The sequence below is a fragment of the Lupinus angustifolius genome, chromosome LG01, assembly GCF_001865875.1.
Source record: "Lupinus angustifolius cultivar Tanjil chromosome LG01, LupAngTanjil_v1.0, whole genome shotgun sequence".
Taxonomy (NCBI): domain Eukaryota; kingdom Viridiplantae; phylum Streptophyta; class Magnoliopsida; order Fabales; family Fabaceae; genus Lupinus; species Lupinus angustifolius.
This window is the reverse complement of record NC_032009.1, coordinates 21,196,562-21,221,828: the sequence shown is the minus strand read 5'-3', so window position 1 is coordinate 21,221,828 and position 25,267 is coordinate 21,196,562. Positions and strand designations below refer to the sequence as shown.

At 33.3% G+C, this 25,267-nt stretch overlaps 5 protein-coding genes across 5 annotated transcripts; 1 reads left to right on the top strand and 4 right to left on the bottom strand.

The window, feature by feature from the left end:
• On the bottom strand, positions 1,046 to 4,671 carry LOC109354345. The gene is made up of 8 exons (XM_019596788.1): positions 4,497 to 4,671; positions 4,299 to 4,427; positions 4,050 to 4,165; positions 3,746 to 3,827; positions 3,280 to 3,339; positions 3,093 to 3,200; positions 1,904 to 1,949; positions 1,046 to 1,657 (listed from the first exon to the last, which is right to left on the bottom strand). Exons 1-8 carry the CDS (start codon positions 4,575 to 4,577, stop codon positions 1,437 to 1,439), a joined length of 843 nt encoding a protein of 280 aa, XP_019452333.1. The 5' UTR covers positions 4,578 to 4,671; the 3' UTR covers positions 1,046 to 1,436.
• Positions 6,482 to 9,226, bottom strand: LOC109354338 (transmembrane protein 128-like). Its single transcript, XM_019596776.1, has 4 exons — positions 8,338 to 9,226; positions 7,230 to 7,409; positions 7,083 to 7,134; positions 6,482 to 6,966 (listed from the first exon to the last, which is right to left on the bottom strand). The coding sequence occupies exons 1-4, from the start codon at positions 8,610 to 8,612 to the stop codon at positions 6,874 to 6,876; spliced, it is 600 nt and encodes a 199-aa protein (XP_019452321.1). The 5' UTR covers positions 8,613 to 9,226; the 3' UTR covers positions 6,482 to 6,873.
• Positions 12,750 to 14,586, top strand: LOC109354334. The gene is made up of 2 exons (XM_019596762.1): positions 12,750 to 13,577; positions 14,284 to 14,586. Exons 1-2 carry the CDS (start codon positions 12,987 to 12,989, stop codon positions 14,437 to 14,439), a joined length of 747 nt encoding a protein of 248 aa, XP_019452307.1. The 5' UTR covers positions 12,750 to 12,986; the 3' UTR covers positions 14,440 to 14,586.
• Positions 14,906 to 20,098, bottom strand: LOC109354327 (NADH-cytochrome b5 reductase-like protein). Its single transcript, XM_019596748.1, has 13 exons — positions 19,820 to 20,098; positions 19,580 to 19,622; positions 19,265 to 19,340; positions 18,112 to 18,171; positions 17,973 to 18,023; positions 17,615 to 17,669; positions 17,434 to 17,504; positions 17,300 to 17,351; positions 16,906 to 16,983; positions 16,537 to 16,626; positions 16,326 to 16,439; positions 15,287 to 15,355; positions 14,906 to 15,198 (listed from the first exon to the last, which is right to left on the bottom strand). Exons 1-13 carry the CDS (start codon positions 19,988 to 19,990, stop codon positions 15,142 to 15,144), a joined length of 987 nt encoding a protein of 328 aa, XP_019452293.1. The 5' UTR covers positions 19,991 to 20,098; the 3' UTR covers positions 14,906 to 15,141.
• LOC109354319 (zinc finger CCCH domain-containing protein 39-like) lies at positions 21,697 to 24,516 on the bottom strand. Its single transcript, XM_019596736.1, has 2 exons — positions 23,294 to 24,516; positions 21,697 to 22,303 (listed from the first exon to the last, which is right to left on the bottom strand). The coding sequence occupies exons 1-2, from the start codon at positions 24,135 to 24,137 to the stop codon at positions 22,020 to 22,022; spliced, it is 1,128 nt and encodes a 375-aa protein (XP_019452281.1). The 5' UTR covers positions 24,138 to 24,516; the 3' UTR covers positions 21,697 to 22,019.

The window sequence follows — 25,267 nt, the reverse complement described above, 5'->3', positions numbered from 1 at the left end:
AAAATGAGTATTTACTCTAATATAAAAACATGTAAAAACATGTTTGAAGTTATGAGTATAGTCCTTATCCTTTAAACTGTGCTCATTCCATTAATAGTCATGGACTTAGGGATATGTTAAACTGAAAGTCCCTCCAAGCATAATCACCACAAAATATAAGGTGACTGACAAATACTAGTAGCGGGAGTCTTGGCTGTATCCTCTGTTATGTGCCTTAAAAAGTTTGTTCTTTTGCTTGGAAACTTGTTAGAAAACATTTTCCAACAAGTGAGTTATTCAAACGGAACATTATCAATAAGATTGAAGGTAAAGTGTGTGTCTTTTGCAAGAAACATGATAAATCTATTGAATATCTTTGTGTCTTTTGCAAGAAACATGATAAATCTATTGAATATCTTTTTATGTGTGAGTTTGCTTTCTCAGTTTAGAAAATTGTTTATTATTGGCTTCAAGTATCTATGTCAAATCTTACATCAATTATTGAGTTTTTGAATATGCATGATGTTATTGGTACAAATTCTAAAGGATGTTGTAGTTTAATGTGGTATGGCCTATTTGAATTATAAGAAATGATTTAATCTTTGCCGATAAGAATGAGTTATGTGCATATTTTAGATTTGATCCAAGCTAGATCCTACAATCTTGGACTTGGTTCCTTTAAAAAATAGGTCATTCTTCTTTAGTATTTATTAATTGGTATAATAATCCAAAAACTATGAATTCCAAAAGATCTTTAAATAATCTTTTCTTATATTAGATTAGCACCCTTGTGTTTTTTTAGTTAAATTTCCTTATAAAAAAGTTGATGTTTAACAAAGCTTTCATTATTTCATTTTCTGTTAAAAAAATGTATTACTTACCATATGAATACATCTACACGTACTTTATCAATATTAATGCAACTGATCAAAGAATAAAAATAGAAATAATAATATATTCAATGTATCCACACCTCAAAAATATGCCCATCTACTAATAACATTTATTGAGAATTCAAACGTTTGCCCAGTTAATAAATTAACGAGAATTATACAAACAAAACTGAAAACCAATACAATAAATGAACATCACTTTCTAATGTAAGCTTTCATTTTTAAATCTTTAGCAGTGTCTTAAATCTTTCCATTTGGTACTTAAAACAAAATAGCACGCTTTTTAGCCTTTGTTTTTTTGTCCTAAAGTCTAAACATAAGTTGAAACTTGTATATTCATTCTGTCTTGTTTTAAAATATGTTGCTGTAACATCGCTACCTGCTTAAAATTTGGCTATACACATCAGTGGTCAATCATAAGTCATAACAAACAAAGATCTAGGCGTCTAGCAATATGCTGGGGAAAAGGCACACCCTAAATGGACTTGATTTATGTGCACATACATGTCATACACAAATCACTTCGCTTCTGCTGCAAAAACTAACTGCATATTTTATTTCAATTCAATCCGAACATTCTTCTGTGAGTAACCGCTTCTCTTCCTCCTCTAACCTTGCAAGCCATCTGAATCCAAGATCATATCCTGCTTTCGCTGCTATCTGAAATTTCTCTCTAGCCAATTCTACTGGATTAATAGCAATACTTTCTTTACTTTTCCCCGGTTTCCGAGCAGCTGAGCCTCTCTTCACGCTGAATTTTGTTAATGATTCTGGAATCTCAACCCCTGAGGCACAACACTTTCGTTTCATTAGTACTAGACTCAAAATAGGTTGATGAAAATCCGTATGCAAGTTATAGCAGCCATTCAAAACCAACTTAGAACTTGTTTTATATGAGGCTCCTATTCATGGGGTTGGGGAATAGACGCAACATGTTTGAACACATTTTATGGGTTGAAGTTTTTATAATAATCTCGAGACCCCCAATATATATAATAAATAAAATGAAGAACACAGGTAGAGAAGCTGACCTTTAAGAAGAAGAGATCCATACGCTATAGCTGCCCCAGCGTGGCCCTGCATGGATATGAAGAGTAAAATTAAGCAAATAAGGCAAAATCTTGTTTAAATTTGTGAACAAGGTAATGAAAGCAATAATTCACTATAGGTTAAAGTCATGAGCTAAACTGTTTTTCTGCAATAATTCAAACTTTTCAAGTGTAAAATTGAAGTATCAAAATGGGCTAAACCAGGTTGTTAGGTCATTAGTAGGTTCATCTAATGCAACTAAATGCATTGTCTTTAGCTAGGTAGGTCGGTAAACCTGATCATGAAAAAATATACTCATAAATCTACACATTCAACAAAATGCACCATGCATCATTTATTCATTATGATTGGGCTAAAATCTCTATACGTTAGGTCATCCATATTACCTCCTTACCTAGCACTATAGTAATCACAAAAATAAAGTATAAACAGTGCTTAAAAACTCATGGATCCTCAGCAAATGGCATCAGCCAAGTTAAGGTCACCAGACATACTGAAGCTTAACAGAAATTTTCATTCTAGGTCTATCACCCTACTGGATGTGGCACTTTTTAGAAGTTCCAACAAGCATTTGACGTATTCCATCAAACATATCACTTGACTTAAAAGTGATATCTCATAGACTGTTCTTTTTTGAAATGGCAACAAATAGAAAGTGTAATTAATTTAGTTAATGACAGAAATAACATATCAGCTGCCTTTTGGTAAACCAGAGTCAGTTCCAGAAGCAGAATTTGAACGAAAATGCAACTTAACAAAAATTAACTACTGCAAAACAGGGCATGAGGTGAGCCTCGATGCGACGGTAACGTTGCTTCTTAGTGACCATGAGGCCATGAGTTCAAAACTTGGAAACAGCTATTGGGCCACCCTTTTTTCTTTATGATATACAGTTATGAAGTATAAACACTAGCCTATGCCAAAACTATGTGCGGTAGGATACTTCAAGAGCAAGTGAAACTACATTTACACATGTCATAATAGCAAAACCAAATGAAATCCAACTATGTTGAACTCGAAGTCAAACTGGCCAAACGTGAGAAAAATATATCAGGCCAATTTGTCCATCAGTATTAGGAAAACAAGGCTGAAAATGTACAACAACGTTAAGTGTTTTAAATAAGATTCTGGCTTAAATTCTATTTATAGGCACATTATATCTCCTACTACCTTCTCAGATGCCCTATGGAAACACCATAATGCTGAAGCAATATCTTTCTTGACACAGTCACCTGTCAGATATACAGCACCCAAAAGGTAGAGAGCACCTGGATGTAACTATAACATAAAAAGCTTGAGTGAGGTTTTGTTACGCATTCTAAAACCTTGACAAGTAGACATCCAGAGTGAAACATACCTGATCCACAGCCTTCTCCAAATAATAAAATGCTTGTTGATCAGATTGGACATAGTCATTCTATCACCAAAAATGTTTTAAAATTAATTAAAAAACGAAAGAAAACTGAGGATCTAAATGCTTCCCAAAGAATCCAATAATGTAACATGGAGAAAACACATAAAAGAGTGAGGAAGACTACACAGCAGAAATCTCGTAGTGAGGTGAGGTAGTACATCTTAGAAGTCTACTTAAAATGTAGGAATTCAATCAACCAAGTGAAAAAAATGAAACTAATAGTAACGCACCAGTAAGAATACATAACATCCCAACCAGGCCACTTTGTCTACATTTCCCCATACATGCAGACTTCATTTGTTAAAATATCCAGAATTTATATACACAAATTATAATGGATAATCATGAAGTGATTGAAGGACTCAGAAGGCAAGGAAGAATGACAACAAAAAGAAGCATACAGCCTCACCTCAATTCTTAACTGACAACCCAAGGCATACTGTGCTTCAGGATCACCCATCTCAGCTGCTTCTATCAATAACGCCGCCCCTCTGTTTCAACCAAAAATGGCAAATACGGTCATTCATCCGTATATTAGAATCAATTAGAGAATGCCTTAAAAAAACAACTTCATCATCGTAAGTAAATTTTAATGATCACTTAGCCGTTGATAGTGGATTGTTACTCAACCGAGTTTACATCAGAAAGTAACAAACAATCAATGTATTGAGATTGAGTTATAAAATATAAATAGATACGACGGAAAGACATACACAGCTGGATTAGCTCCGGGGACATGGTATTTCATATGAACTCTGGACAACCAATATCGAGCATGAGTGTTGGTATTATCAGCCTCCAAAGCCAACTCAAAATTCTCTTTTGCTGTCTTTTATTCAATTCAACCATACAAAAAAATGTACATAAACGATGAAGAAAATGATAATGATAATGATAATGATGATAATAATAATAACATTAATAATAGGGTTGGGAATTGAGAAAGTAAATGTGGACAATACCCTAAGAAGAGGAAATAAACGTCTATCTTTGAGTTCGCAGTAATCGACGACTCTATCAACTTCCTTCAAAGCATTCCAACCTTTAGCAATATACTCCATCGCTTTCTTGTTCCTGCTATGCATTCCTCTCTGAAATACACAGATTACGCATACTGAATATCATGTAGTTCTGTTGACGGTAAATTGGGAAAAACGTACCTGCTGGTTGAAAAGGAAAAGAGGAACGGTTGAATTTGAGGCTTTTCCGATGAACTTGGCCAATATCGCCGTCGCCGCCATATTCCACGACTGAGGGAACGTTTCAAAGTGAAGAAAATGGAATCTGGGAATTGCCCCCAATATCAGTACTATGTCAATGTAACTTCAAAAATAAAATAAAAATAAAGTGTTTATTATTCACTGATATATATTAATATTCGACTATTCGTAATATAAAAAAAATATAGAAATGAGTGAGACAGGAAGACAAATATTTCTTGATGGAACTAGATTCTGTTAATCGATTACTCATGGGCTTTCTTTTTGGGTTGATTTACTAGTTTTACTAATGGGCTTTTGTGAATATCGTGTTTGTACTTGACAAAAACTTTTTTAAACTTTTTTGTTTCTTCCAAAACCCAAAATTTCTCTACTCCAATGTTTTATTCTTCTACTTAATCTACTCAAATTCCTTTGCTCCCGTATCTTATTAGAATGTGCAATATCTATATATTGATAGTGTAAATATTTATACACAGTCAATATATTATCTACAATTTATTTGTATTACTTTTATTTCAGAATCAATAATAGTAAAATATAAATGATGAGTGATTTAGTGACGATGTACAAATTTCTTACACTGTCATTTGTATACATTTTTTATCTCAACTTCATTTTGCTCCATTTCTTGATTACCTTCATGTTTGGACAAGGTAAGTCATTTTCATATTATTTATTAGGTGCTCGATTGTACATCTTTTCTCATGATATTAAAGTTCTTGAATATAGTAATGTAATAATTGGATTGAAGAATTGAAATAACCCAAAACCGAAAAGACAATGAATGAGATTGTGATGAAAGCGAAGTAACCCAAAACAGGGAAAAAAAACGAAGTAACTGGCATGAAACAACCCACCGTACAACAGTTTCACATATAAACTCCAATTGTCCCTTTCATTTGTACCTATAAGTGGGGTCATAGAGGCCATGTGCGCCGTCCTTCAAAAAGCTTCACAATTCAATATTACGTTGTGGAAAAACTTAATGTATACCAACCAATAATGGCATGCACAAATGTGTTGAACACTAAGGATGAGAAGGATTAATCAATCCACTTTTACTTTTTGAAGCAATATGATATTGACGTCACAAACGTTCTCGACCCAGTAGATGGTTTAGGTCTTGTAGGATATAGTCATTGTCTATGTGCCTTATAAAGAGAAAGGAGTTTTGGTACCAACAATGTATTAATATAGTTGTGTAAGGCTCCGCTAGATTCACAAGACGATCAAAAGATCAAGATTTCAATTTCTGTGAGGGGCCAACTACACATCCTAAAAGAGATTAATTTATTAACCAAAAGGTGGAGGGATATCATTGATAGTACCAAAAAAGAAAGAATTTTTGGTGAAATGGTTAAAATTTTATCAAATTAAAAAAAGGTAACTTTAACTCATGGAACCCTTTTGCAAATACAAGATAAGATTAACTACTATAGGCCTACCTACATAACGAGTTCAGCCTTTCTCTTGATTCCATAGAGAATCCATTATATTTATTTATTTATTTATTTATGTTAGTATGATTTATGTCATGATGAAGACATATATTTCTTTAGTTTCTTACTCTAATACCACATATACCTTCCCCAAAAGCAAATCATGCTCTAGTTACTAAGACCATTATGGATGATGAGTCTCTCTTCTTGTATTTAATACAATTACACATGGAACATTTGTACTCAAAATCACTGGTCAAGCTAAATCAACTCTATCATTTCATCATCCATGCATTTGGTGTTAAAATCATTGGTTCAATTGGAATAACAAGACTCTTATCAATCATATTTGCCTTTTTATTTAGCAGACACATTCATAATACCAGCAAAGAGGCCAATTTAAATGAATACCAAATCAAGAAAAAGGCCTAGACCGTACAGAAACTGGGTAGGACAGATTCACAGGGTATCAAAACTTGGGTGTTGTGCACAATTTTGCCAATGACAATAACCATCCAAGTACATTTACCCAAGTCATAAGATGGGAGGAAAAGAGCAATGCAAAACCAATAATGAAAAAATGATGTTACCAAATCAAATCATAGAACACTATTCCCCACAAGTCCTATTATGTATCAGTCTGATCTACCTGTAGCAACTATGATCAGCCGCATTGCCATTACTCTGAACTAATGTATTTGCAAAATGAAAAGAATTTTGGCTCATACTGTTGGCCCTATATTCGGAAAGTATGGCAGTATTACATCACGGAAACAAAACTTAGAACCACATAGCAACAGCTACCAATCAATCATTGACATGGGTTAGAAACTCTTCACCTAAGTCAGTACTATTCCCCACTTGAATCATGAGGCTTAATCTGTACGGAGTTGTTCTTCATATTGCGGCCGGAACGTCCCAAAAGTGAGGTAAGGGATTACTACCATGAAAGCCATGAATAGAGAAAACTGCAAAATAGAAGGGCAATACTATGGTTACCACAATTTTACTTTTTGCCAGTAAATAAAACACGTAGGTAGGAGTAAAACATAAGAACAAATGTAGAAACAAACTGTTGATATACCAGAAGAGGGAGTGTCAAGAAACTCCATATCGGCCACAAAGCAAAGGAAAACCTGAAGAGGGGAAGGATAGGGAGTCAGCTAAACAACCGAATACTTGCACAAAACATGCAATGAAAATAAAAATGGAAGACATGATGATTCCTTACAAGCAAAAAGAGACGATTCCAGATACTATGGCAAATGGCAACACAGTGATACTCGTTATTTCCAATTTTTTTAGTCCCCATTTTTCATCAAACCTCCGGACACTCCATGCCAAGATACTTGTATAAATGAAAATCAATGCGTTCAAAGCAATACCTATCATCCCAAGATATAAAGGCAATCTGCAAAACAACTAAGGTGAATATAATGAAAATTGTGATACTGATATTAAGTCAAGTATTTGAGTCCTAGAATCACAGCAACTAGTAAATTGCATTTTCCCTCATTTCAAATTCAGATATCTTCAAACGGGTATAGCCATAATCATCTTATACATCATTAACCAAAAAAACCAGGTTCTTTCCTTAAAATTGGAGAGAGGGGAAACCCAGTTAAATAACACAATATAGATTGTTTCACATTGAAATATCTGTTAGGGTGGTGTTAAGCTCAATACATATATACAAGAGATAAACAAGATGATGATAGGGAGCGGATAAGGTTTAGTCAAGAATCCCATTACAACCAATTATGACATCAGCAAGTTATTTGAAAGCCAAATTGTAGAGGAATAAAGATTAAAAGAAATAAACAAATAGCTAAGAGATCTAATAATTGAAAAGAAACACACTACAGTTTCTCCAAGTGGCAAGCAGACATAAATCTCATCCCTGCTTCATCAAACAGGAGGAAAAGACACTCGATAAACATATTTTGATTTCCCTTTCATTCTACACTTCCTAACGTGGACAACATCACAATCATCCGGATGATACATTATGGCCTAGGTATTGCCATGGCAATTGAATAGGAAAGGACAGCTCGAGATACATTGCCGTTGAACAAATCCTCACCCCGCCCCCAATGTTCTTATCTAAACAATGTTGTGGACTTGAAGGTCGCCACCGCCTTCAACCAATGTTCAGCAAGGCAAAACGTTAAGCACCTGTACATATTTCCACCCCTATGTAGTTCATACATTCAACATGTTCCTAAACAGCTAAGCATCTATACTGACCCATCACAGTAAACCTAGTCTTTGGTACAGTAATAACCCAAAACAGAACATTAGCAACAATGTGCATGAAAGTGTACATGGAATGTTGTTACCTTATAATTCGATTATCATGGCACAAGATATATATGAAGTTCGAATGGTGATCGCCAAAGTATAGAATGAAAGCAGCTGAAGCAAGCCAAAGAAAATTTCCCAGCAACTCAATCCATGTCCTGCGTGGAGGTGCCGGTGTTGAAGGCGGAAAAGGACGCGGCCTGGAACATGCATCATCCTCCAAATCCACCTCATCGCCACTGCTACCGTACCCTCCTGGACTATGCCTCTGCCTGATCAATCCACCTACCCCAATTGATGTTCCCCCAGACATTGCAACAACAGAAGATTACACAAATAACATTCACTATAACTAACTCCCAACTAGCAACACAAAATCACCAAAACCTCTCTAATCATTAGATAGATCCTCACCCTCTTGTTTCTTGTAATCCTTAATATCAACCAAACAATTTTGCAGCAAAAAATCAAAAATTTCCCAATATGCCTTTGATATCCAAAACCCACTAATGAAATTTAATTACTCAATTTTACAAGGGTGATCTATGCAATACCAAGTAATCTAAAAAATCAGGAAAAAATTGGAAACGAAATCTCTTCCAATAATAATTAAAAAAATCAAAGGAAATGGGAAATCAGTAATCTATGAAACCATAAGAGCCAATAGGAGAAATTGGAAGAAACCCAGTTGATGAAAGAGACCAAAAACAGTGAATCTTGATGAAAGAAAGGATTTTGAATTGAGTTTTAGAAAATAGTGAATCTCGGAGGGAAATGGGTACCGCAGTGATGTGGTGAAATGTGTAGTTGTGAGTATGCAATTGCATGTGTAAGCTTTTTCTCCTGCAAGAGTAGGAAGATGACAAAGGAATCAAAATTACGTTTCAAAATTATAGATTCGATGCCACCAGAATCGTTTCGTGTGCTTAAGTAGCAGAAACAATAAATTTATTCGAAATATTGTTCATTTTATTATCATTGAAGAAATTATTAATTAATTACTTATTGATTATCAATACTCGATAGCACGTTGATATTTTTTTCTTTCAATATGAGTGATTTATTTATGGATTTTCATTTCTCTAACTTTAAAAGTTGGTGAATGTCTCAAATTTAGGATTAATGATGTTTTGTAAAGGATTAATTATGCCCAATTGTCATAGTTAAGAGTAGGTTAGGTTGGGCCCACAATTCTCCCAACCGGGATGGGATTGACTTGCATGCTTAATAAGAAGAAAAGAGAAAAACTGACATATTTATGTAATGGTAGTGTCAAAATTTATACGTCAATATATTATTAATTGTTTATTTGTAAAAAAATTAAAAATAATGATGATTAGATATGAATGATGAATAATATAATAATAACGTATAAAACTTATACATAGTCAGTATATATTTTTTTCTCAAAACAAAATCAAATGCTTTAAGATTATCTCATATTTTATCACATGAATTACAAACTTTTAGAGATAAAAATAGAAGTATGGGGAGTGCATGAATTTTATATATGGTTGTTGTATCATCCACCATTATATTTAGGGATGATATAATGAATATATATATATATATATATATATATTATCCTAATCTTTATAGCCTGAATTACCTCCTAAAACACAAAACTCAGAAATATATGTTCTAATGTGATGGGGGTAGAGGGCTTTGATTGTGCATGAGCTCCACTACCTTCATTCTATATTAAAATAACAATTATATGGGCTATGTTATGGTAATTGAGGCAATTTTTAAACACTTGGATTTTGGCATATTATATAGAAGACCCTTTAAGTCAACCCACTTTGTCCAAACGACAAGCCCACTCGAATCTGGTTAACAGCCACATGAGAGACCAAGAATTTGAAAAATCATTAAATTTTGAGTTATTTATTTTTAATCATCATCTACTCTTTGACAAATGTAATAATATAAATGAACGATTACACTGAATATAAATAAGTTTTTACATTATCAATACATAAATATTATACTCTAAATTTTATGGAATAAATATGTATGCTTTCTCATAACTACTCAAAATTCTCTTAAAGAGATCAAATATGTTTGTTTACACTCTAACTCTTGTTTACACTCTAACTCAATGCATCAAGATCTTGCCATTGGCCAACATATAATAAATTTAATCAAATTTTTATAATATGACATTTAACAAAGCCCTTTCATTCATTATATAAAGGATTTAATATGTATACAACGACAATATAAGTTTCTTACATTGTTAATCAATTATCTACCATTAATTAGTTAACCATTATTAACTGTTAGATAAAAAGTAATACAAATTAATAATGGATAATGTACTGACAATGTAAAAAATATAAAATGTGAGACAACATCTAACTTGAACCCTCCAACAACAACTATTCCATAATGGGGGCAATTATCACTTGAAGACTAATGTGCTTGTATCCTTTATTTTTGTTGTGACTATTGATAATTGGCTTGAAATTTAACTTGCTGCAACCTTCTAGAAGCAATTTTTATTTAGTGAATAATTATTGCAAACAGTTCAAGTCGCAGGAAGTATATTTTGAGCCATATTTGATTTTCCTTCACTTTTGGTGCATGTATGTGAAACCATATAAAAACGCACAAATATGAAATCATATGTATGATTGTTGCCACTTGCCAAAGAGAACTTGAATATGTTGCACGTGAATAGTGCAGCTATCAAACAGGTTCACTAAACAAAATGCACATTTCACAAGCAGAGAGAATGTACATTTCAAAAAAGAACAATACAAAAATATATATGTACGGACAGTGTATCAGTATTTTTTTGCTATTCCTAGGTCATTCACCCTTCATATTTCCATATTGCTTAAAATATTTCCAGATATGGTGAGAAGAGAAGCAAATTAGTGCAAAAATTTCATTGCATAACCCAGTAAAAGCTAAAAACAGTTTGGTTTTCATGAACAAGTTATGAGATACTCCAAGCTTTGAGTTACATTCTAATAATTTTAAGCAAAACAACTTACTTGATAAAAAAGATGACTTTTCTTACCCCAACTATTATGAACATAAATGAACTGGAAATAAACTAAAGTGTATAAAAAATGAGATAAAGGACATTTATAAACTAAAGTGTATAATTATACGCTAACATTATAAGAGTTTTTTACAAAGTTATTGCATTACTCACCTTTTATTTTTTAATTATTATTGACTTTTAAATAAAAGTAATACAAATGAATGGTATATAATTCAATAACTAACTCTGTATAAATCTTTACACTATCAATACATTTATACAGCACTATTGGCCTTGTCATGCTAGCTACAGTTACTGCATTGTTTGCTTCCACCTAAGCACAGTATAAAGAACACATCAAAATCCACATTATCAACCTGGACACAACTTACACAATAAAATCATGCATAAAAATAATCCTAGACAATATTTAAAACGTATTTACTACCTAAAATGTGAAGAACTCTGTTATACATGAAATTAATTTACAAATGATAGAAGGAAAATGGGGAAATTAAATTTTTACTGTGAAATGTGATGCCAAACTAATAATTTTACTAAGCTATAAATTACACATGAATAATTGCAGTCAAATAAATGTTTGTTTTACAAATTATTCTTACCAAGATCTGGCACATAATTACAAATACACACAAGAACTTAAAGGTAAGATTTAGATTCTTATGAAAAAAATCATGTATCGCAAGTTTTTGCCTTTTATTTATCTCAAATAATTTTTTCTGGCACCATTCCTATTCTAGTGGCTTCTCCTATGGTTCATGCACCCAGCAAAAAATCTTATAGCAGACTAACAAATCAGTAACCATAAGGTCCATATTTTTGGTATTTATAACAAGGACAAAAGCAGAGAGATTAATAGAAAAAAGCATGTTGTAACAATAATGAGAATTCTTAAACAGTTTGTAATTCATAGCTGTATAATGTTCACATATTTGTTTTTCTGGAAGGTTAAGTGCACAGGTATAAAAAACATTGTTAATGTAAATAAAAAAACTTACTCTTACCACAAATTACCAAGCAATCAATATATTTATCACAAATGTTTAGCCAAATTTAGTCTATGGTTGTTGATGATTGCTGGCTTATATTTTTAACCCTTAAATGATTTCCATCCAATAACTAACCTTTCAAAGTATTCATTCTTGTTGATAAGGAAATTTGAAGATACAAAGTAGATAGTGACATTCTTATGAGGGTACCCTACAAATTGGAGGTGGCAAAGGTAGGGGTACATAGATGCTGGGTGTCCAGAACCAGGTAGCTGGGGGACAAAAATGCCCCAGAGGGTAATCATTAGTGTCATGCCACATAACAATTGTTTCATTTAGAATTGCACTAGACCAATATATATATGTATATATATATAAATATCAAATCTTATGTAAATATATAGTTATATACTACTATAACACTCCCATTTTGTTATATTTCCTTGACCACAGGCACAAGCACATGGGTTTAACTTTATAAATATACTTCAGCCTCTTCTTAATAAATATTATTCTAAGTTTCTAACAAGTGGTTTTCTTTGTGCTCTTGATTCCAAACACATACCCTTTCAAACATTTATATGTATGCATTTGTCAATGACTTATTAGCTCCAATATGAATTTGATATATTGATCACTCCTTAAGACTCTTATTAGTATGAGGAGAGAGTAAAACACAGAAATGGCTAATCAAGAAAAGCAACACAGAAGAGGGTTTATGTACATATACAAAGGTGGCATAGGAAATCAGAGAAAGAAAGAGTTAGAGCATGTTGTAGAGCAAGGCAAGAAATCCAATTCACTTAGTTGGTTGCAAAGGATATCAAGAATTCGAACTTCGAATGTCGAAAATGGTGGCCACAGAAGTTTGGACATTGGAAAAGAAACACCACCAACAGAAGGAGGAGGATTTGTTGAAGCAAGGAAATCAACATCATGGTTGGAATTAGGATCAAGAGAAGGACTTGTTAAAGGAAGAAAGTCAATGTCATCATGCATAGAGATAGCATCAAAAGAAATCATAGTTGAGGAAGGAAGAAAGTCAATGTCCTATATTAAAACAAATTCATCAAAAGCAGGAGAATTTGTTGAGGCAAGAAAATCAGTGTCACAAATAGAAACATTGTCCTATGAATTAAAACATCTTAAGGTTAAGGTTTTGGTCTCGGATATGCCAAGTTTCATGCAAGTGCATGCTTTTCATTGTGCCAAGAGAACATATAATAGCTTGGAAAAGTTTAGCTCTAAACACATAGCTCATAACATCAAGAAGGTATGCTTTAATTTTTATGCCATCCCTCTATTGTGACCATTAACTTCCCTTCACCAAAATTTCTACTTATTAGTCTTGTAAGAGTGCATAGAGATCTAGGTAGTAGTATTGTTATTAGATCAGTATATTGTGATGGCAAAAGCTGGAAAAGTGGTTGAAATTATTTTTTGCTTGGTGTTTCTTTGCTTCATGGATGATTAAGATTTTATTCAATGAACCCTACACAAGAGTTAAAGGTGAAAGCAAACTAGACAGAACCATGTTTTGACATTTTGTGTCTCTCTTTATTTCTCTGTTGATTGGAATTAATAGAATAATTGAAGCTGGTACTATGTAATGAAGATAATTGATTTTGAAAGAACACATATGGCTAGATCTTTCAATCTTTGACCATCCAAAACTAAAATTATTTAGATCAAATCTTAATCACAAAATTCTCCAACAGCCCATGTGTTAAAAACCTCTCATGCCCCAATATTATAGGTAATAATGCACTATTTGCCTTGTAAAAAGGTGCACATAAGTTGATAATCTAATTTACCTTATAATACAGACTCAACCCATGTGCACAACAGAAGAAGCAGGGTTTATTTATTTATAGATTTGGTCAGCAATATTTTAAAAATGTAATGCTTCTCTGTTTTCTTGACATTGTTTTGATAAGTTTATTTATTTTATAACAAATTCCTGATATGTTCATGTGCAGGAGTTTGACAAAGCATATGGTCCTGTCTGGCATTGCATTGTAGGCTCGAATTTTGGTTCTTTTGTGACACACTCAACTGGGTGTTTTCTTTATTTTTCATTTGAAAATTTATATATCTTACTGTTCAAGACAAAAGTTAAAAAGGTATTGGATTAAGGTATATAGAGTTATATAACATTTAATAACGAGTTTCTATGTTGACAAAGCTTGTATTCAGATGTCTGTACATGAAAATTGGAATGCAATCATGTTCAATTTGTATAGTTTTATTTATGTCCTCCTTGACTTTCTGGTTTTTTTTTACTTATGAGAAACTGGTTTTGGAATTTTAGTGAGAAAATCGTTCGCAATTTCAATGTTCAGTTGCTGAGAAATGCTACACTGTGTGAGTGGTATGAACTATGAAGCTTAGTAAGGCCAAATATGAGTATTATTGTTAAGCACATCAACGACTAATTAACTTATCAAGTACAAATGAACCTTAATGTTAGTTTTAACATTTTTTTTATGTAGTTTTAACATTTTTTCAGTAACATGTGAACGGACAATAATTTACATGTATAAAGAGGCAAAAATATCAACAAAAAACAATAAAATAAAGACAGCACAATAAAAAAATTACTTTTAATAGGAAGTGGTATATTTATTATCTTGAAAGAATCTCTTCATAGATTTCTCCAACAAACCAAAAAATCTTGAAATTTCAAACGACAACTAATCAATATTTCTCCATCCTCTGTAATTGAAGATTTATTTAATGTTTCAAACTTTCATCTGCATCCAAATGTTCTTTAGATCTGCGGTATACAAATTCCACAGTGATTAGTGCTTGGAAAGCTGCATCATTGAGTTCTAAATTTAAAACTTGTAAACCATATCTTCAGTGTATCCAGCTTCTTTAAGAACCCCAGAAAGCTGCAGCAAATAAACCACAAAGTACATCATTACACAGAGATTCAGGATATACAGTCACAAACACAACACACACAAATTAATTACATACCTCTCCCTGTGTCCAATCTTTAGCCTTCTCACCAGATATATGTTTCATCATACCAGGGGGACCACATACCTGAAATGCAAGTGATAATAAAGGGTTGAACATTAACTTCAAAAAATTATGCAATAATGATGGAACATTTTTTCATAAAAAATAAGGATTTAATATGTATACACCGAGAGTATAGGTGTTTTTTTACACTGTTAGTGAATCATCCATCATTCATGTGTTAACCATCATTGACTCTGAAACAAAAGTAATATGAATGAATGGTGAATGATGTCTCCACAGTGTAAAAAAAACTTTACACTGACGGTGCGTAGATTTTAAACTCAAAATAATGACGAGCTTTCACACCACCACTATAATCCATCTCCCTAAACCCTACCATCAAACACTAATCAACTGAAAGCATGAAATAATATGAAAAACATAATTTTTGTGACAGAAATAAACCCAAAATTCAAAAACAAGGTTCTAATTACACTAGGGAAGAAGTGTGGGGAAAGTAGAGTCAAAAGAAACCAATTATTATCAACTCTTTTGATCCTGATAAAGATTAGTTGCATTGCCCTTTCGAAATTTTAGTAGAAGGTTCTAGGTTATTGGGACATAACTTGCCACGGAAGGAGCTCATAATATATGAGGTTTCAACCACAAAGCATTGAGTCTAAATTCTGAGTTCAATAGCACAAGAGCCATAGCTCAAGTAGCAATGGCACCAAGTTTAAGTTCCTCTGAGGAGTGAGGAATACTTGATCCCAGGTTCAAATCCCATCATGGCCAAACTTTATCTCCCACCCCACAACAGGTCGTGACCTTTATTGTAACAAAATTAAAACTGAATCCAGTATATACCCAAGTCAAATCATAGGTTTGGGAAGTGCCTTACTATCTTCTGTATGGGTGATTTCTTCAAACATCTGAAATATGGACACCTAATGTTCTCTTACGGAAAAAACAGACAAAAATCTTTTTGTTTCCTTGGAAGTTCACAATGTTTCAATGCTATGCATGTTTTACTTTGAAAAGCAAAACTTACAAGAATAAGAGTATCATCACTAGGACTAGGTAATCCTTTCACAACTACATCCTTTGATATGTAACCTGCACCTCCTCTCCAATTTTTTGTTGGATTATCAACAGTGTAGAATACCTACAAATATGTTAAGTAAGAGTTTTAATTAATTTACTAATAATAATAATACAGGATGACTAAAAATGATATGTTTACCGAACAATAATTTAATTACCTTTAAGTTTGGGTGGCTTGCTGCAAGAACGTCAAGCTTCTGTTTAAGCAATATGTCATCTGGGGAGACATTAGCATAAAGCAAAGATATCTGTGAAGGGAAAATGACACTATAAGATGTGATATTCTCATTTTTATTACAATGACCTAGTGCATGTCCAGCACTATGAATCATGCTTCATTTGCATAAACAAAATGACCCAGTGCATATCCAGCAATATGAATCAAAGCCTTCAAACAGTCCCAATAAATTAAAAACCAAATTTGTTCACAACTTATCTATATCATAACATAATAGACAATAGTGTATGGAAACTGGAAAGCAAGCTGTACGTCATAAGGGAATGCAGTGAAGTGGTTTACCACCTACCTGAGTTTTGTCATCAGGATTCTTCAATACAGCCTCAATTACCTGAAGCATTGGAGTAATTCCCGTACCACCAGCAATCTGAATCATTTAATAAGGGGGAAAGAAAAGGAGCTCAAACAGGTGCAACATGGAAAGCAAAATGAGATATTTTTTACAAATGAATAGATTGGGACTAAGGCTTGATTGTTGTTGTAGTGCAGGCCTTTCAAACATGCTTTTGGGGAGAGAAGAAAAATTTGAGATTCTTTCTTTTCCTTTCGCAAAGGCATGTTTGTGACTCTACTACATGCTAAACATGAATAATTTATATGTTGATGGATAGTTCAAAAGTTGTAGTCAGGATTGAACATCAGATTTCATCAATGACAATGTCTGCCAGTGTGAATAAGCTTACCATGCCAATGTGCTTTTTCAAATTAGGAGTATATCTGAGCTTTTCGATGGGCCTGAAAAAAACAATGTCTTTCTTATAGAAAGTTTAAGTACGGAATGTATTGTGCTGATCTTGAATTGTTGCAAATAACATACCCTTTCACTTCAACAACATCACCAGGTTTTAAGCTTGCAAAATACTGACTCATTTTTCCTTCAGGATACACCTGCAACAATTCGGAAAGTAAATCACCACAGGCCACAGTGCCTCTTTCAATAGGCCTGCTAGATGATCTACAAGATGGGACGAGTAATGCTTCAATTAACAGTGACATACCTTGATCAACAAATCAAAATATCCCTGGGATTCTGGATCAGATATAGGAGTATACCTGAAAATTGAGACATAAGCTGTTTGATAAGGGCATGGGAAATGAAGGGCTAGAATAATTGGGCCCAAAAATCCGTTAGTAACAGTTAGAAGCTAATGGGTCAGTTAGGCAGTTAGGTCACTGGTAAAGAGGTATAAATCAATAGGGAGAAAATAAGTATAGTAAAAAAGCAAATGAAACCTACGATTTAGGAAACTGGTATTTAAGATAAGAACAATTGGAAAAGATTTAGACTGAAGATGGTTCAGACTAGAGAAAGATCTGTAGATGAAGTCAACTTTTTGTCTCAATAGGAAAACTTACGGGCGTATGACATATTTTGGTTTTCCTTCAGCATCTTGTCCCAACGGAGCCCTGTGTTTATACAGATAAGTGAAACAAAATTTAAGTTTATATGATAACAAATTCATAAACCATATAAGCTATCAACAATCTATCACACCTTGTAACAACACAGGAAGCTATATCCAAACCCAACTTCTTAGTGGGATCAAACGAAAACCTGGATTCAAATCAGAAAGACATAGTTAATAAATACAAGATTAAACCGACACATAAATTAAAATAATTATGAGAATTTTAGTTCATTTTGCTATTTGAATTTTAGTTCATTCTTAGTGGGAGCATATTATGATGCTTGGAGCTTTTGTTCTTAATTTCTGCATTGTTTTCCTTCTATTTCAATATATGTCAGTTTCTCTTTTCTTAAGATAGGATTGATTCATAATTTCATATTATATTATGATAAGCATTTCAGTTCTCTTGACATTTTTGTGTGTTTACACTTTGGGTAAACATCTGCTGTCCCACATTTTGTGCCACTCCATGTGCCATAAGTTGTGATTGGTCATAAAAAATATATTTAAGTTAAAATTTAATTATTAAGTATTTTTCTGACCAATCACGAGCGCATGACACATGGAGTGGCACAAAGTGTGGGACAGCAGATGTGCTCCCTTACACTTTACAGTTTACAATTTGATTGTGTAAAAACTAAAGTAACAAAACTTTAAAGTGGATTTGTTTTGGACCAAAGCTTTTTCTTAGAAAAATAGAATATGAGCGCCATAAAATGAAATAATTTATAGTTATTAATCTGATAAGAAAATTGTGGCTTAAATCAAACAGTTCATATGATATTTAAGACTAAAATGTTTAGCTTAATTGCTCCTCTCATGGAAACCCATTCCCGAACTTCACCGAGAAAGCAATAAAATTGATTTAAGGGTATAGCACAGAGGATTGGTGACTGCAATGACTGCTAATTAGAGCATCACCATAGCTCCAACAAGCAGCATATATTTCCAGTTATTTAAAAATTGACTACAGTTTGGAGAAGCGTATGTTATGGGTTAAGGTGCAAGGAAGGGATGAGGGTCCATCACTGAGCTAAGTTTACATGCAGGCGGGAAAATAAGTACTCACAGTTAACTATCGATATAGGTAGGAAAACATGACACGAACTTGTTGAAAGATGAGTCAACCAAGTTAAAGGAGAAAACTAAATAAAAAATAGCAGCACATTTATTAAACATGACATGATATAGTGAGGTTTTAAATGTATGCAAAATCATGATTTACCCTATGCGATATACCTGAATAATTGGGTATTGTGACTGACTCTGGCAGTGTCTTGCAACTTAAATTCAATCCATTTGTCCGGAACGAGTGCTGAAAAGGGAGAAAAGAAAGGACTTAAGTGGAAGGAACTAAACTACATCACATGCTATAAAACAAGAACAATGTCATATTTATTGGAATACAAATATCTCTGTCAAAATAACTAATATCCATAGTTGAATCGAACAAATTCACCGCACTATTGTTCTATAATCATAGAAAATGAGCATGATTTAAGTACATCAACACTGGTTAGCCGCGAGGCCGAATCAGAGATTGAGTATACTCACCAATGTTTTTAGTTTCCTCTTCTTGTATTTGCTCTGAATGAACCTGAGAAGAAACATAGCAACAACTTAATCACAAAATAATCGATTACCATAAAGAACGAACACAAGCCAAAATAGAACAAACAATGAGACTCATCTTATTACGATCTATAATGAATGAAATGAATCAATATAAAAAAATTAAGCGATCTATGTATTAATAATAATGCATTAGGCAGATGAGAGTGAAAAGAAGAATACCAAGGTGGGAGAGGAGAAATAGTAAAGGGAGGAGAGTCCGCCGGAGACGGCGGCGATGGCGGTGAAGGGAAGGCGGAAAGTGGAGGAGTGACCACCGCTACCAGAAGAGGTATTAGAGAATGCGATTGGAGTAGCTCTTGAAAATCTCTTCAACAAAGCAATAGCAGCCATTTTCGATATTGCTCAACTCAGGTACCAATCAAATTAGGGTTTAACTGCTAACAGATTCCACCAACTATTGCGTTCCAAAACGACCTGTCGTTGCCTTCATGTTCCTGTTTTAGTGTTTTGACTCATTCCATCTATTTTTTTAATCAATAATTTTCATTTTCTTCCTTCAAAATTTTGCTGATAAAAAAGTGTATGCATGTATAGTTATTTTATATATTACATTGCATCGGTTATTCTTGATGTTTTATTATCATCGACTTTTAGAAAAAATACAAATAAATAGTGGATAATATATTAATTATATATAAATAACTTTAGCATTCAATTTCAATTTTGTAATGTATCAACTTCTGTGGTGAAAAATTGGAAAACTTACTATAGCTTATCTCCAAGTTTAGATTTAATTAGTCATTTCAGTACTTTTTATACTAAAATCCATATCAATAATGGTGAATTCAAGAATCAGGAATTCAGGAGGTAACATAGGATACAAGTTATATTGAATTGTCCAAAATGTATCTAAATATAACAAATGATATGGATAAATTTTGTACAAGTGAATGTGCAAGTGCAAGGTAACATATGCACATTTTTTAAGGCATGCACATGCACACCTTGATTTATATGTGGTCCCACCACTCATATCAAAAACTATTTTGTTTCCCATTTGTCAATTTGAATTGTAGCTTTCTATTTTTGTCATTTTAGGAATCAAATTAATACAAACAAAAATTCATAAATATCAAAATAAATATTTATTCTTTTTAAAATTTAAGATGATTTTTGAGGTCAAAATCTTTAGATTTTTTTCTTAATGATAAAAAACAATGAAAACATTGTTGAGCCACCTTTTCACAACTATCTTTCAATTATATCTAGTTGAAGAGGAGTGTAGTTTTCGATTTAATATATGCCTTTAAGTTTTAACAACCTTATGACTCGACAACAACAAGATTCCAACTCATTTAATGTTCAGTTTAAACATTCTTTTTTTCTAGTTAGACCAAATTAGTAGACACTTTTATATTAAAGTTTTCATCTTTTAGAAAAGAATTTTTTGAGTTAAAGACAAGAAATTAATATATTAAGAAATAGTCGAACTAAGAAAATGTTGTTATCATATAATTGGAACTTACCACTCCAACCTTTAGAAAACAAAACAATTTTTGAACATCAAAACCCAAGTTGGAAAAAGAAGTTAGACTTAAAACACTAATATTGCACATATCCATTGTAATTAAAAATGACCATGGATTGTCAATAACAATATTCCAATCATTATTATCCTAGTCATGTTACTAATCATATTATAAAAGTAGTGCACTTAGTGACTAGCAACTTTTTTAGGTGAACACTATTCTTTAGTTGATTCTTGAAATTACACCATGGATGAAGATCACATATACTTATTGGTGTCTTCAATGATGTACCAAGCCAATCAAAATGGATTATTTTATTGGAATTTTTTTTTATAAAAAATATAAATTAATATTTTATATTATTTTAGGAACTTCTATTGGTTAGGGACAGAGAGACATCGTCTTTTTGTGACAGGTGATCCTTATCCGTACACCATAATCATAGCTATGTTGACAACACTAAAAAGGACAATCAAAAGTTGAAAAAATATATAAACAATAAATATCAGACAATCACATTCTCATGTTCATATAAAAGTAAATAAAATATAGTTTAACCTGTTTGGTTTTAGAAATTTGACAATTATAAGAACCCAATCCAGAATTCAGCAAAAACCCTCATAAATTAGTTCTGAGACACAAAATGTATCTCTAATTCTTAAACCCTTCAAAATGATTCAGATATCTTAATGATAATGGAACATGTTTAACTAGAAAACTTTAGCAATTAACAGTAAAAATAAGTAATACTAACAATAAGAAAAAAGCTATGAAGTGATCACCAACAATCAGGGACCACACATATTTTCAAAATCCTGTGTTGTTGGGGAAGGAATTAAATTTCCTGATCCAAGTGATGAACGTTGATTTTCAATAGCACAAACTTGAAGTCAGGTTTCCGCGCCATTTGCCACATTTTGGACGAGTGGAAAATCGTCAAGCCAATCCGCATAAATTCGATTTATCTTCTTTGGTCCTTTCCACTTCAATAAACTTTTCTTGCCTTGCTCCACTTCATTTGCCAGAGGTGGGCTTGCTATGTTGCTAGGAGCAGGTGCGGCATCGATGGAAGGAACAGATGTAACTTTTGGCAATGTTGGAACGGTGGCATAAGTTGAAATTGGAATAGCACCTGCAGCTTCTGTTTCAGTGCGTCCGCCAAGAACATGCAACTCTGGTTCACAAAACAATCATATTCAAACATTTCAGTTGTCAAGAGTATTATATTTTCTGTTCACAATAAGCAGATATAAGTTATCATATGCTAATGACAATACATCCGATTGATCGATGAGCCACACATCCCAATTCTTAGAAAATCTAAAAGTTACTATCAGAAGATTTTTCCTAACAGAGTTCATAGTAAAATGCAACATTTCATTCACATGTGATGTATGCCTTAGACACAGTAACCACTAAGCATAAAAGATTGGTTTTTAATTACTTTTAAACAATAGTTACTAGCATTGGATGGCACACACTACGCCACAAAGGATAATATACTCATACTCAATTTGTTACTTGTCATATGATTATGAAACTTTCTTTATCCTGCGAAAATTAGATAGGCAGGAATTGGTAAGCAAGTGGCAGAGGTGTTGAAAAAATCAGGTAACTCCCTTCCCTGGGTTTTAAAATGTCGACTGGTGTGACGTGGCTGCTACGTCAAGCTTGCAGTGTCCGCATCGCACTAGACCGTGATTCTGGTCTGGATCACGTTGACTGCATCGTACTATAATGCAACCTAAACCTTGATTTTAAACCGTGGCCGGAACATAAACAATTAACCAATACTCATTTAAAACATGTTTCACCTTGAAACAAAGGTGAAATCACATTCCATTATATAACAACAATCTAGCCTTCGTGCAACTAATCAAATATTTATGAACACAAGATAAAGGGACAAAGAACAGCTGGGAAAGTTTGTCAAAACCATTCATGCAAAACAATATCAAACACACCAACAACAACATTCAATTCAAATACATAATTCGGTATCTTGTTTGATTACATTGCCTATGATCTCTTTTGCATATCAGAAAATACCATTATAAATCGTAAATTGGAACACATACAATTGAAGTGAACAAAATCCAATATTCAAAAACTCAAAATGAGAAATAAATCAAAATAATTTTTTAGGAATGGCAAAAGGGTATACCTGATTGGCCATGAGCAAAGTGACAATCATCCCCAAAAGGGCAGTGACCTGTAGTCTCCCACTTAATACAAAGCTTAGTCTTCCAAAAAGTCGACCTCACATTTCCCCTATAAGCATTTATACCAACATTCGCGGTCACGGCCTTACTAGTTTCCGAATTATTATAATAGCCATCCCTGTAGGACTTCGGCGATCCATTTGTCCCAATGCTTATTGCTGAACTCTCCCTAATCCTCCCAGAATCATCCCGAAACTTGGCAGGGTCTTCATGAAGAAAATTACACCTTTCACCAAAAGGACATTCTTCTCCATTATAATACTTCTTGCACAGCTTCATCTTATGTATAATTTTCTGATCATCGTCCCAATTCCCCGAAGGCCGCTGCTGCTGTTGTTCTTCATTGCTGCCAGCATTGCCAACAAGTTCCTGCCAATTCGGCGGCGGCTGCCTCATATCTTCAACCCCATGTGCAAAGTTACAATTCTCACCGTTCCTACAGGAGCCAAGTCTGAATTTTGCACACATTCGAGTCTTGAAGAAAATGTGACCAGTTCCACTTCCACCTTTGTTGGATGCATTATTGTTGTTGTTCTGCGAATGCATCGTCGTCATTCTCGGAGGGAATTGAACTGCATTGGAGTGGTTGCTACTCTCAGAAGAAGTTCTTGGTCTCTTGAATGAAGAAGGTTGATCATGATCATTGAATGGTGAATGTGGGGTGAATGATTCATTGTTCTCTGGGAATTGTTGTTCAAGGCTTAAAACAATGGCATCGGTTGCTTGGGCGGCGGCATATGGCGGCGGTGACGGCACATACGGTGGCAAATCATCGAAAAAACTCATGGTGAAAAATTCTTAGAGCTTGTAATTCAATTCTATCAAAGTTAGATTCTTTTTTAAATGATTGATTCTTAGTAATCGATCAGAAAAGATATGCAATGAAATTTTTTTGGATGCAATTGTGTTACAAAGTGAATAGACCAAAATTGAAAAGGTGAGAATGGAAGGGTAATTTGAGAGAGAGAGAAAGATCAAATGATGAATTTTAATGAAGAAGAAGAAGACCCATATGAGAATATTGAGAGATAAAGGAGAAGGGTGATGAAAGATGAAATTTTGTAAGGTATTGAGAAGTATATAAAGGAAGAGAGAATAAGAGGAAGAAGATGCAAGGTTTAACCCTAATAGCCGCCAACCAAAACCCCAATGAGCACCAAAATTAAAATCCAAAACAATAAAAAGAGGAAATTAAACAATTTAATCCACTTTAGTGACGAGGAAAATGTATCATCTAATTTAAATAAACAATAATAAATTAGATTCAACTAGTTAATACATACAATACCAGGTAGTGGGTGTGATTCCGGGGATCCACTTACCCATTTGGCTCGATCATAGTTAAGCTTAGAGATGACAAAACGAGCCGTCCAGCCTGTTTAGTCTGCGCCCGCAAATGTCCGCAAAAATTTAAGCGAACATGGGCATGTCTACATTGGCTTAACGAACAAAATTCAATGTCATGACGTTTTAAAACGGACTAACAGGCTTGCGGGCGGCCCGCAGGCATTGTTATATAATTACAAAAATAAAAAGTTCATATAATAAATGAAATGAAATTAAATAAAGTAATTGAAGATAAAAATTAACAATTTTTTTGATATTTTATATGAAGTTTAACAAATTATATTATATTACAATTTTTCTAGTGAATAAAAATCACATTACATAAAATTTCTTATTTTTTTATTAAATTATATTTATAGGCCGTCCGCATGCCCAACGGAAATGTCTGCAAACTTAGCGGGCAAAACGGGTAAATGGACAAAAAATGTATACCCTGCCCGCAAAAAATGCGGGCTACACGGGCGCGCCCCGGGCAATGTCCGTTTTGCCATGTATAGTCAAGCTTAGATAAAATTGGGTATTATAAGATTTAGGGTTAAGTTTGAATTAAAAAATTAGACATGACAATA